The 13,636-nt window shown below is 37.9% G+C and overlaps 1 protein-coding gene across 1 annotated transcript in view; it reads right to left on the minus strand.

Annotated features, from left to right (window-relative positions):
• The window catches only part of LOC109938368 (ALK tyrosine kinase receptor-like), a 532,290-nt gene that overhangs the window by 313,018 nt on the left and 205,636 nt on the right, over positions 1-13,636 (minus strand). Inside the window, exon 4 of the mRNA XM_048601345.1 lies at positions 2,475-2,624. Within this exon, the coding sequence (XP_048457302.1) occupies positions 2,475-2,624 (150 nt within the window). The remainder of the gene's footprint in view (positions 1-2,474; positions 2,625-13,636) is intronic.

Genomic DNA, 13,636 nt, shown 5'->3' on the forward strand with positions numbered 1-13,636 from the left:
ATTGATGAGGGCATTGTTTAATGGAACTTTAGTAAAGCCTCTGACAAGGTTCCACGTGGCAGACTAATATGAGTAATGTTAGATCACATGATTCAGGGTGAGCGGGCCCATTGAATACAAAATTGGCTAAATGTCAGAAGACAGAGAATGATAGTGGAGGGTTATTGTTTGTACTGGAAACCTGTGACCAGCGGTGTTTCATGGGGATTGGTGCTGTGTCCACTTCTGTTTGGCATTTATAAAAATGATTTAGATGAGAACATAGAAGGCATGGTTCGTAAGTTTGCGAATGACACCAAGATTGGTGGTATAGTGGACAATGAAGTAGGTTATATAAGATTACAAAGAGATCTTGATCAATTGGGTCAATGAGCTGAAGAGTGGCAGATGGAATTTAATTTGGATAAATGCGAGGTACTGCATTTGGTAAAACAAATAAAGGACTTATATAATTAAATGTAGGGCCTTGGGTAGTGTTGTCGAACAGAGGGACCGGGGGGTTCAGATACATAATTCTTTGAAATTTGCATTACATATAGATAGAGTAGATAAGAAGGAGTTTAGCACTCTTGCCTTCATTGCTCTGACCTTTGAGTATAGCAATTGGGACGTTATCTTGAGGTTGTACAGGACTTTGGTGGGTCCACTTCTCAATTACTGTGTGCAGTTTTGGTCACTCTGTTAATAGGAAGGATATTTTAAATTGGAGAGGGTTCAGAAAAGATTTAACGGGATGTTTTCGGGAATGGAATGTTTGAGTTATGAAGATAGGCTGGGAGTTTTTTCACTGGAGCTTGGGATGGTGACGAGTGACTTTCAAGATACGTGTGACCTGTTGTGTTACACCTGGAGAATGAAAATGAAATATAAAGATCTTGTAATGTTAGTGGGCAAATCAAGATGAAGATATAATGGAAAAGTAGAAGAAAGAGGATGCAGATTGGAGATGGGAGAGAGAGAGCAATGGAAAAGGGAATGAAGAGAGACCAAACAAGAAGGCAAGAGAAAGTGTTGATGCAGGGAATAGCAGTAGATTGGCAAAGAGGGATAGGCTAAATTGTAAGTATGAAGAGGAGGATGGTAACAGAAAGAGGAAGGGATAGAGTAAGGAAGTAGATAGTAGGAATAGATCAAGAAAAATAGAGGGAAGTGAGGGATTGGCAAAGGAAGGAAAAGGACAAGGTGGGATACAGAGAATGATTTCTTAGTTTCTTAGTGTTGAGGAGCAAGAAACGCAGATACATTTTATCCATTTTATCTGTACATTTTTAGCCACCAGTTAAGCCAAGAGCTATTACACCTCCTTTTGATCTGGCACATTGGGTGTTCGACATAATCCAGGCTAAGGAGAGACAGGTTCTAATTGTGCCCACTCCCATCCCGGTGCCGAGGGAGGTATTGTCTGAAACAGAGCCCTACAGACAATGGAAAATTCAGGCCAAGAGTGTATCTGTAGAGATGCAGACCTCCAGCAGTTCCGCATCAAGCATGGCTAATCAGGATCACAGGACCCTCCTACTCTTACTGCCTGTAATAAACACAGTAGAAGGATTTACAGGTTGACAATCAACATGTTTAGCCATGTTTTGACACACCTTCTGTGGTCATCAACTCCTGGACTGGAACTCAAAACTGGAACCTTTGGTTTGAAGGCCAAGGATACTATCCATTATACCACGATACCTCTGTCTGTGCAACTTCTAATAAAATGCATATCCCTTATTAAGAATCAATATTAAAACTCTGAACAGTATGGTATTTTATTTTCAAATCCAGAATGCAGTAGGACACAGGCTAAACTACTCAATGAAAACCCATTGGGTTGTTATGGATCAGACCAAACCACCTCAAAATATATTTAGAAGATAGCTTGGACCCCACTTTTTCTTATTTTAAAGGTAAGTGTAGGGCACTGTGTTCCAGATGCAATTCGATTGGTCAAATTATTCAACTTTAAGCAAAACATACTTTATTTTTACACTACAGTTAAAATACAGACAAAATAAAAATAAAGAATCGGCTTCTTTGTATCTCTATCAAAATGCTTAACAAAATAATATATATTAGCTACTACTAACTAACTGTTCTAATATCATAACATCCCATAAACTCACCATTGGCAAAGGCAAATTTTAGCAGCAAGAAGAAAATCCCAGCTTTTAACTGTAACAGAGAGAGGAATAAGAGCTTCTATATCCAGCTTCAAGACCCCAACAACTGCAGAAAGCTAAAACTAAAAATTCTGGTTCTGTGGGAGCTTAACCCCACAAATTCAAGCTGCTTCTATTGTTCCAAATTTTAAACAAAAACCCAAGTCTCACAAGCAGTTTACTTTATTGGCTTCAGGCAGACCATTTGGTACCTCTGTCTCAATCTCTCTTCATTAAGAAAACCAGGACAAACACACCTCTTAAATCCATCATATCATCACAGGATTAAGTAGTGAAGAAAATAAAGCATTTGGTATAAGATACCTTCTGAATAACATAGATTGTTTTTCTCTTCTTCGTTGACAGACCGACTTTGCTTCAATTTCCAACTTGGTTCATCCACCTCTGAGGTAACTGATGACCATCCACAATCCTCCTCTTCAAAGGAACAGTATGAGCCGATGGGAAGGTTATCTACAGAAAGTAGAAAATCTGGATGATATTTTCCAGTTGTTGCGTAAGAAAACAACCAGAGCAAGAAATAGAAGCTGCTTTTGTGGTACACGCAAAACAAATTAAACAAACGACTGAAGACCACAATTTCACAAGTTGTTCATCTTCAGCAATTTGTTTTTCAGTGTCATGCTCAGACAGTAGATTTGAGTTAGAAATTACACATGCTGATGTTTATATTGTTTAATTTAGTTTTTGCTGAATCTCTTATTGGTGCTGGGTGGATGTAAAGTAGTTTCGGAGTTATAGATTAAAAGAAAGTAATGAGGAAAGGCCATTTCACTTAATGAACCTGTGAATGTAAATACAACATGATGGAAATGTATGGCAGATCACCCTGTATCTAGGGAATAAAAAAGGTTACCATTTGTAACAGGAACTTTCATCAGAACTGAGCACAAACCGATGAAGGATTACATTGAAAGTGCTAACATATTATTCTCTATCAGATACTCACTGACCTGCTGTAGGTTTCCGCCAGTTGCAGTTTTAATTTTAGATTTCTCACATTTGAAAGTTTTCATTCTATCTCTATGATCAATTCTGATCCAAGATATTCAGCCTCCTGAGAAAATGTGTATTTTTTTCTGGTGACCATTGCACAAAAAGAGATATGCAAACATTGCAAGGGTTACTGGGAAGAACAAGGCTCATCCCAAGCGTAAAGAGCATAAACTGGAAAAAAGGTTTTGTTAAACTCAAAGTTTACCAGTCTAGAAAGAAGCAGGATGATGGGCGGCTTCACTGCAATATTGAAAATATTTAAACATTCAAAGGTAAATCGAGAACACTGTCAGTCTAAGCTTGCAGTTGGAGCAAAAGACATGAATGGAGAATAGGAAATTTAAAGTAAATTCAAAGTCAATACAGGAAATTCATCTTTATTCCAAATTATAATTTTTTTGGTGAGGACTTAGGATAAGGTACCTGGGATAAAAACATATCACTTATGTTTATGTAGCATAAATCTGTCTGCAGGAATTGCCACTATTGTAATAGCCCATGTTCAAAATTTCAGTAATGATGACAAATGTTGTTAAACATTTTTAAACAAGCACTTCCATTTCAAAAATAAATATATTTTTGTAACCTCCCAAATAACAACATTGAGGACAATAACCTCTTAATTGTCTTCAATGATAATTTCAACAAAACAGCTTGAACTGTAATCTTTGTATGTAATCATGCAGGAATAATTTATTTTTCGGTTTCTCATGGAAAGCAGAAATCATCACTTAAAAGTAAAGTGCATTCTGTTATATTGTCATGTCATCCTACTTTTACAACATTAAATTCATGCACAGTTACTTACCTTGTCTAACCTTGTGTTGAGTTTTAAAACTATTAGTTAAAGGCAAGCTGACCTCACATTTCATGTTGAATTATTGACATTCATGGCTCAGTAATAGCACATTTGCTTCTGAGTCAGCAGGTTGTGTGTTTCAGCCTTACTCTAGAGACTAGATCACCTAATCTAAGGTGACAATTCAGTGTGTTCCTCAGCAAATATTACATTAATAAAAGTACTATCCTTTGGATGATATGTTAAACTGAGGTCATCTCAGGTGAATGGAAAAGAAGAACAATGGAGTCAAGCTGGTTAAAGGTTTAGAGGTGAAAAATAGACTCCTGATCTGATTGGGCACAATCTGCATGGATTTGCAAATGGAAAATCATGTATGCCAACTTTGACGTGCAAGATTGATGGAGGAGAACTGATGGGCATAGTATATTTGGATTTTCAGAATGTTTTTGATAAAGTTCCCCACAGGAGGATGGTTATAAAAATTAGTTCATTCTCCCTGTGTCTACATGGGTTTCCTCCAGGTGTTCTGGTTTCCTCCCATAGTCCAAAGATGTGTGGTTTAGACGGATTGGCCATGTTAAATTGCCCTGTAGTGTCCAGAAACGTGGGGGCTAGAGAGATTAGCTATGGTTAATGTGGGGTTATGAGGAGTGGATCTGTGTGAGATGCTCTTCAGAGGGTCAATGCAGACTTGATGGGATGAATGTCCTCTGTCTGTACTGTAGGAATTCTATGATTCTGTGATTCTAAAGCACATGGGATAGGAGAAAATGTACTGACATGGATTAATCATTCACGACCAGACAGAAAACAGAGAGTAGGAATAAATGTGTCACTCTCACACTGGCAGTGTTGCAAAGTTGGGTAGAGTACTTGTGGATTGGGAGGCAGGCAGTTAGAATTTGATGTCTGTAAAATGCTAGGGCGGAAAGCAGTGTGTGGTCCCTTTAAAAGTTGGTGTGCTTTTTCTATGCTTAGTGGTTTAAAAAGAACTTCTGTGAGCTGCTCCAAAGGTTGCAAGAGCACAGACAGCACCCGAATTGAAACATTTGTATCAAAAGGCCACACAGTTAGCAGGCCCAGCTGCAGTTTTACCAAGACAACAAGGTTTTGAATCTAGACAATCAACTTGAATCAGGCACTTACCACAAACCAATTAAATTTAAATGTGATAGTTTTGGCAATATTGGACCAATCCTATTGTAAGAAATTGATATGCCATCAAGGGTATAAAAGGAGAGGGCAGTTGGGCAAAGACAGGAGAACTAACTACCATCTGCCAGAGTTAACAGCTCTTAGCTCTCAAGAGAGAATCGCTGGCTCTCACAAACTCCTCTCGGTCTTAGAGAAAGCACCATCTAAAAATTAAAGGTACCAACTTCACAACAAGTTAATATTCCTGACAGAAGAGTCAACGGAGAAGGCATTCCTGACAGAACATTCGACGGAGAAGGCACAGAATATTTCAGAAGACACATAACCTGGCTATAATTTTGAAAGACTAATTTTTTTTTTATTATTTTATATAAGTGGCACTTACATTTATTGGAACAGCATACCATTAGAATCTTGTTTTATTTGGGAGTAGTTAGCAGTTAGATTGGGGTTATTTGGTTTGTTAATAGTTCAGTTAATTTGTTCACTGTTTGAGTTAGGTAAATAAATTGTTACTTGTTTATTGTAAAGTGAGTGTCAGGGGTTTATTTTATTTAACCACTAGAAGTTGTTGAAAAGCAGGTCACACCACTTTTCACATTTTTTTTTACAGATTATAGGATGAGGTGCTCCTCTTTGGGTGTTTTAGTTTTAGTTCTAAGAGGGATGGGGGGGGTCAAGCTTTGCTTTGTAACACTAACGTCCAGTGGGATACTCCAAGGGTCAGTACTTTGACCCAAGCTGTTCAGAATATAGATGAATGATTTGGATGTGGGGACCAAATGCAATATTTCCAAATTTGCAGATGATACAAAGCTAAGTGAGAATCTGCATTGTGAGGAGGATATAAAGCAGCTTCAGGAGGATTTAGACAGGCTTAGTGAATGTACATGAACATGGTAGATGGAATATAATGTGGAAAAATGTGAAGTTATCCACTTTGGTCGGACAGACAGATGTGCAGTGTGTTTCTTCAACATAAGAGATTGGAAAGTGTGGATTTACAAAAGGACCTAGGTGTTCTTGTGATAAGTCTTTGAAGGCTAACATGCAGGTGTAGCAAGCTGTTAGGAAGGCTATTGGAATGTTAGCCTTTATTGCACAAGGACTTGAGAACAGGAATAGTGAAGATTGCTTCAAATGTACAGGACTTGGTTAGATTGCACCTGGAATACTTTGTTTAGTTTTTGTCTCTTCATCTCAGGAAAGATATTATTGACAAAGAGGGTGTGTTACGGAGGGATGGCAGAAATGTCGTACAAAGAGAGATTGGGAAAAATAGATCTCTATTCTCTATGGTTTTAAAGAATGAGAGGTGATCTAATTGAAAGTTACAAAATACTTAAAGAAATAGACAGAGTAGGTGCAGGTAAGATGGTTGGTGAGTCTAGAACCTGGGAGTGCAATTTAAAAATAAAGGGGAAACCGTGCATGTCCAAGGTGAGGAGTCTTTTTACACAAAGGGTTGTGATAATTGGAATTCTCAGCCACGGAGAGCTGTGGAGGCTTAGTCTTTGAGTATGGTTCAGGCAGAAATTGATAGGTTTTTATTTATATGATGGGAGTTGGTAAAAGGCATTGAAGTGTTTGATAACACAGTGTGGAGCTGGAGGAACACAGCAGGCCAGGCAGCATCAGAGGAGCAGGAAAGCTGACAGCTTTACCTGCTGTTTCCTCCAGATCCACACTGTGTTATCTTTGACTCCAGCATCAGCAGTTCTTACCGTCTCTGAAGTGTTTGATAAGCTGTGATTGTATTGAATGGCAAGACAGGTTTGATATGCTGAATGGCCTACTCCTGCTCCTATGTTCTTATGAATAGATATTCCTTAACCAATGCTGTTGACTCGTTCTGCCAATTGATGTTTATGGGACCTTGATGCATACAAATGACACAATTTTAAAAATTCAGTCCTCACCACTCTAACCACCCTTGATTTTGCCAGGCAGATATCTATATTAGATAAATGAACCTAATCATTTGTCAGTACCAGAGTAATCAATTACAAAGACAGCTGTTATAACATACTGAGCGTGCCAAATATTTTGGACAGTTCTGACGCATGTACTGACCCTGCACATAACTGATTTAAAACCTCTTAATTTCAGCCAAAGTCCAATTTTAATCAGCAGTTTATATCCCCGTCTTTTGTGCTCTACTAATTTAAAAGGTTCTGCTTACTTCAGGCAAAGTTTCACTCAGCTGTTCATGTTAAACTGCAATTATCCTAGTGACGAATTCTTAATAGAACAACTACAAGAGGTAAACCTGTTGCTAAATAGAAATCAAATGATTTGTTTTTGAAATCTGTTGCATGTTTACATTATTTGATTTTAAAGAACTCAGGAACATGAGAAATAAGGGCAGAAGTTGGCCACTCAACTCATCGAGCCTGCTCTGCCATTCAACAAAATAAAGACTGATTTGCTGCAGACCTCAACTCTTCTTTTGTTGCAGCTCATCAGGTTCCGCAACTCTACAATGTTTCAAAATTCTGTTTGCCTCCTGTTTAAATACTTTGAGTGATCTAAACTCCATAACTTTCCAGGATAGAGAATTCCAGGTATTCATTACTCCTCCTCCCCCCGCCAAGGAAAAGAAATTCCTTTGCATCTCGGTTTTAAATGAGCATCCCTTATTCTGTAACTGTGTCCCGCACTTGGAGATTTCATTGTCAGGGAGAGATGTCAAAGAGCAGCCCTGGGCTCTGTGTTCAGAAGTACAATCGATCTTTATTCAACCTCTTTATCAAATGTGTGCGAGAGGCCAGAGACCACTCCCGAATCTCGCCTATATGTGCAGCCCAATCGTCCTCTTAATATTCAGCTCAGATCTAGAAGAGAGGTCAATGATGCTCTGCTCTCCCCAGTGGGATACAACACTTTTATACATTTCATGTTACAGTAATTACATGCAACATTGTCAATGTTCCTTCCCCCTTCATCTATACATCTAATCCTGCGAAACACCTGATCAATGATGGACACCCCTAGGTTCCCCATGATCTCATGATATTTACCAGACATCGTAATCATCAGGCCTTGGGATCTTACAATGCATCCCGTTAATTCACGTTCCAAAGTTAATGGTTTTACACTTTTTCAGACATTTCCCAGACTTGCTTATCTCTAAGGGCTGCTCAAATTCACTTATTCATTGTATCCATTGCTATCCCTATCAAATTCTGTTTCCAATCTTATATTTCCCACTGTCCTAATCCCACAGGAGATACAAAAGGAAGTTCGTTCTTACTAATTGTTCTAAGATAAAGTTAGTCATATGTAAAGTTTTATGTTTATATCTACTGTTAACATTCTTTAGCTAATGAGTTCTGAGCAGTTTCAGTCCCACCTGACCTTGGAGGCTCAATTAGACACTACCTCTCTATCTTGCCGCATTATAACTCATTCTAGTCACATACTGTCTTCTGGGATAAAACTTACTGCTCCTGCTCTTGCTAATTCTTCTTACTTAATAAGACAACATCTTTTTCATTGATAAGACTAAAACTAGTGGTAACATCTTCTCAACGTCTACTCTGTCAAGACCCCTTGGAATCTTATGTGATGCAAAAAAGATCACCCTTAATTCTTCTAAATTTTAATGAATAAAAGCTGAACCTGTTTAGCTGTTCATCATAAATCACCACCTTCATCCCAGGAATCAGCCTAGTGAATTTCATTTGAACTGCCTCAAATGCCAGTATATTCCTTTTTAAATACGGGGACCAAATGTGTGCACAGTTCTCCAGGTGGGGCCCCATCAATACCTTATACAGCTGTAACAAGACTTCCCTATTTTTAAACTCGAACCCCTTGCAATAAAGGCTAAAATTCAATTTACCTTTTTAACTACTTGCTGCACTTGCATGTTACGTTTTTATGTCTCAGGCACAAAAACATCCAGATCCCTGAGCTTTGCATTTTTTAGAGTCATTTAAATAATAGCCTGCCTTTTGATTCCTACCATTTGGCTTACATCAGTCAATGAAGTGTATGCAAATTACATGTTAACATGAGAAACAATTTTAACTCTTGATGAACCACACTTCACTGGCTGTGAAACCCTTCAAATGAATTATCTTCTTAGTTTAAATTCTCTTAATATGCTGAAGTTCAGCATAGAAGACTATGGAATTAGAAACATAGTTTACAGGCAGATTTGGGGTCTGCTACATAGAATGTTTGGAGACAACATTATATGTTAAGTGAGACTGAGTAATTCCAGTAAGTATTTGCAGATTACTCGCTATTCAATTTATGTTTATAAAAGTTGTTGATTTGCTCATTTACAGATATCCTTTAAGTGTTTCCTGCCTGCAGCATAAAACAAAGAAAAATTAATGGAAACAACTGGGATTTTGCACAAAATAATAATAGCGAGGCTACCAGTGTTTGCTATTGTTAAAGTATGTTTCAAAACTGCTAGAATGCTTATCTGTCATTTAGTATTGGTGAAATAGAAGCAGAAATTTCCTCCAACTAAATACTGAGAAGACCAAAGCCATTATAAATATGCATATTAGGAGCAGAAACAGGATATGCAGCCCTCTCCAGCCTGCTCCAGCATTCAATAGTGTAATGCCTCTGTTTCAAATTCCCTAACCCTAACCCTGTCCTATCCATTCCTGATGATGTTTGATTCCATTGCCTAACAAAATTTTATCTCCGTCTTAAAAATATTCAATGACCCTGTCTCCATCATTGTCTGAGAGAGAGTTTCAAAGGTGCACATGAATCTATGACAAAATACTCCTCCTTGTCTCTTTCCTAAAAGAGTGATTACTAGTGTTGAACAGTGATCCCAAGTTCTGGACTCAGCCACAGTGAAAACATTATTTCCCCATCCATGTTGTGAAGACCATTCAGGATCTTATAAACTTGAATCAAGCCATTCCTCACTCTTCTTTCTTCAAATGACAGCTTGCTTATTCCAGGTATCAATTTAGTAAACTTCCTTTAAATTGACTCCAATGCATTTACATGCTTCTATAAATAGGGAGACCAAACCTGTGCACAGTATTCAGAATGTGGTCTCACCAATGCCCTGTATAGTTAAAGCATAACATCCTCACATTCATGTTCAATTTCTTTCCTAACAAAGGACAGAATTCCAAAGGCCTTCTTAATTACTTGCTATGCCTGCATACTAACATTTTGAGACATGAACTAGAACACCTAAGTATCTATACACCTCAGACTTCTGTAGTTGTTCTCCATTGAAGTACTGTTCCATTTTTTACATTCTTGCTGCCAAGATGAACGATTTAACAATTTCTGCCATTAAACTCTATCTGCCAGATTGTCCACTCACTCAACCTATCACATTTGATTTACAATCTCCTGTGTCCTCTTCTCAATATATCTTCCTACCCATCTTAGTTTCATCTGCAAAGTTAACTAACACGCCTTTGCTAATCCCACGTAAGTAAATTGATATAAAGTACAAAAGTTGAGGCTACAGCACAGATGTCACACGTCACATTCTTCCAATCAGAAAAATACCTAATTATGCATACTCCCTGTTTTCTGCCAATCTTCTATCTAAGCTTGTATATTAGCCCGACACCATGTGTTTCTACATTGCACAATAACCTTTTATATGGCATTTTGTCAAGTGCAAAATGGAAATTCAAGTGCAGTATGTAAATGCGCTCCCCCTTATCCACATATTACTGCTTTCACAACACCATGCTGGCATGAATTTTTCCAAATGCCCAGCTATCACCTCCTTATTGATTGATTCTAACATTTTTCCCATGGTAGGAATGAAGCTAACTGGCTATAGTTTGCTGTTTTTTGTCTCCTTCCTGTGTTAAATAGATATGTTCTATTTTCTACTTTCTCTATCATGATGCCAATCAGGAACTGAGTGCCTGCCAATGAGTGACACTATCCCTACCATCCCCTTGGGGGCAAACATGCCGGGGTACACTTTTCAGGCTTTCTGAATAGTGTAACCCCTTACTTGCCAATGGTTGAATACTATTAATTGCCCCTTAATGATCCCAATTGATGGCTCAGCAGAAAGGCCATCCATGCGTTCCTCTGTCTTTGATTTAATTGAGGAAGAGACAGGATAGGGATGGGATCCCCTACCTGACATCCTCTGAGCCAAAATTAAATGCATTCCCATCCTCAAACCTGTCATGAAGGGGGGCATTACCTTCACTCTTGATGTGGAGCTTGGAGGAGGTGGTCAAAGAGAGGGATAAATAAAAGTTGGTATGTCATGGAAAAAGGAGGAGGCAAGAGAAAGGGACCCAAAGGCTGCAGCAGTTCAGTAGATGGCTCATCACCGGCATCTCAAGCATAAGTAGGGACATGCAATAAAAGCTTGCTAACCAGCAATGTCCATATCCCAAGAATGAGTTTTAAAAAATCTTAAAACCAATTCACGTATTTTCAGCTGTAACCATTGTAGTTTCCTAAGGAAACACGGCAGACAATTTTTGGTCAGCTAAGTTCCACAAACAGTAATGAGATAAATGATCAGTTTAATTGGTTCTGATAGTGTTGGCTGAAAAATAAATTTTTACTAATACACCTAGAAACCAAGTAAATGCAACATTTCACATCCTTTTACAAATACAGGCAAGCTCTATATATAGAAATGTATTTCTATAAGACGGATGAAAAGCAATACATTTCTCATTATCAATATAAAGCCATGACACACTGGAGCAATGAGAAAATAACAAAGTAAGTGGTTATAAAAAAGCCAAAACTGAGAGGACATTAGGCAAATAATATTTTCGAAAGTGTCAAAGATTCAAATAGGAATGAGTCCACTGATAATTTCTATTATTTTTTTTGTCCGAGAGATCTAAGCTGAAATTGGTTTCTGCATGACTGTTTACATAATATTTTAATTGCTGGCTTACATAGACAAACTTTTTGGAAGTAAAGGAATATAAAATTACTGAGATTGCTTGCAAAGCCTGATCAAATACTTTTGCTTCAATTGGTGTAACTTAAGACAACAATGAAATTCATAAATGAATTTACTTCTGAAAACAAGTAGCATTTTTAACAGTTTACTAAGCCTCCTTTGCTCTCCTTCTGATGAGGGTTATCTTGGGGATTATTCAGGATAAAGGATATTCATTGTGAATGTTAACAGCTGCATTATAAACAATAGAGTTATAGGGAGAATATTAAATTTGAATGTGTGTCATCTGTCTTTGTGGAAAGAAGGAAAGGAGCAGTTACGAATATTCACCAATTTGTCCTTTTGTTTGTGATAGGAGAGGAGGGGGTATTTGTTGGGTTGGGAGCAAAGACTGCCATATTCAATATAAACATTACTTAGGTTATGACTGTCAGATTAAGTTAATAATAACACCCTCCTCGATGCATCAGATCTGCAAAATACAGAGACTAATGGTGACATTTTCACAAAGGGTCAGCCTAAAATTAAAATGTGAGCCATATCTTCTGATATATTTTCAGAGTCTGAAGTAATTTTCATCCCATGAGCTCTTTGTAACCTAAAGTTTTCATTGTTTACTCTTCCTCCAGTTTCCTTCTTTTGACTCCTAGTCAATGCGGAGTATAATGCTTATTCAGGATAGTGCTCTCAGCAATGCTCCAGCTGCAAACATGTAAAGGGAAACCAGGATTGCAGCCCGTGCCCTAACCTTTTCTGGAAAAACATTTGGCTGTTGGGCTATTCAATGATTGCCTGGTATTTTTCATCATTCTATAATTTCTTTTTGGTTATGTTTGAACTCAGACTACCTTCTTAGTCGCCATTCAGTGTAGGATCCTTTCTAAAAAGACAGCAATGTTAGATGAGTTTGTCTCCAGACTACTGACAGCACCAGTATTTATGTCATCATTACACCTTTCCATGAGGCTAGCTGTGTTATTTGTTAGATGTGTTGGTTTTGATGGCTTCTGACTTCATGTTTCAATACAGAGAGTACGAGGCTATGAATAGTCACTATGTGTAAGTTACAGTTTACAAACAGCCCTCTTTTCAATAAATTATTCCTGCAGAAGCATTTGAAGCTGCAAGTTACCCAGTATGCATAGTCTGCCATGAAAAATACTATTCATTAGCAAAAGCTGATTGTTCAGTTTTAACTGTCTCTGCACATGCATTGCATCCATAACCTTTAAAAAATTCAGGTATTCTAATTGTTTTTAATTTCATTGTGTTTAATGGTATCTGCACTTCAGGTGATGTTTCTTCTCTGGGGGAAGAATTTCAGTTTGTTTTAACACCTGGCAGCATAAACTGTTGTCCTTGTTGCATGAAGGTTATTCCATTTCCTGTCTCACTGGCATGGTGACTTCATTGTTGTCATCATGGTACCTTAGAACTGGTGTTGACATCATCAGTTGCTTGAAGGGAGTGAAAGCTGCTTGTTGTCTTGTGGCCCAATATCACTGAACATCCTTTGCAGTGAGCTTCCATGTAGCTTCACAAATTAGGCAAAAACTTTGTTAGGCACAGGTATTTCTCCTATAACGCGATAGTTGCGTTTTTGTGTGACCTCATGCTATA

Source organism: Rhincodon typus, chromosome 9, assembly GCF_021869965.1.
Source record: "Rhincodon typus isolate 14 chromosome 9, sRhiTyp1.1, whole genome shotgun sequence".
NCBI classification, from domain to species: domain Eukaryota; kingdom Metazoa; phylum Chordata; class Chondrichthyes; order Orectolobiformes; family Rhincodontidae; genus Rhincodon; species Rhincodon typus.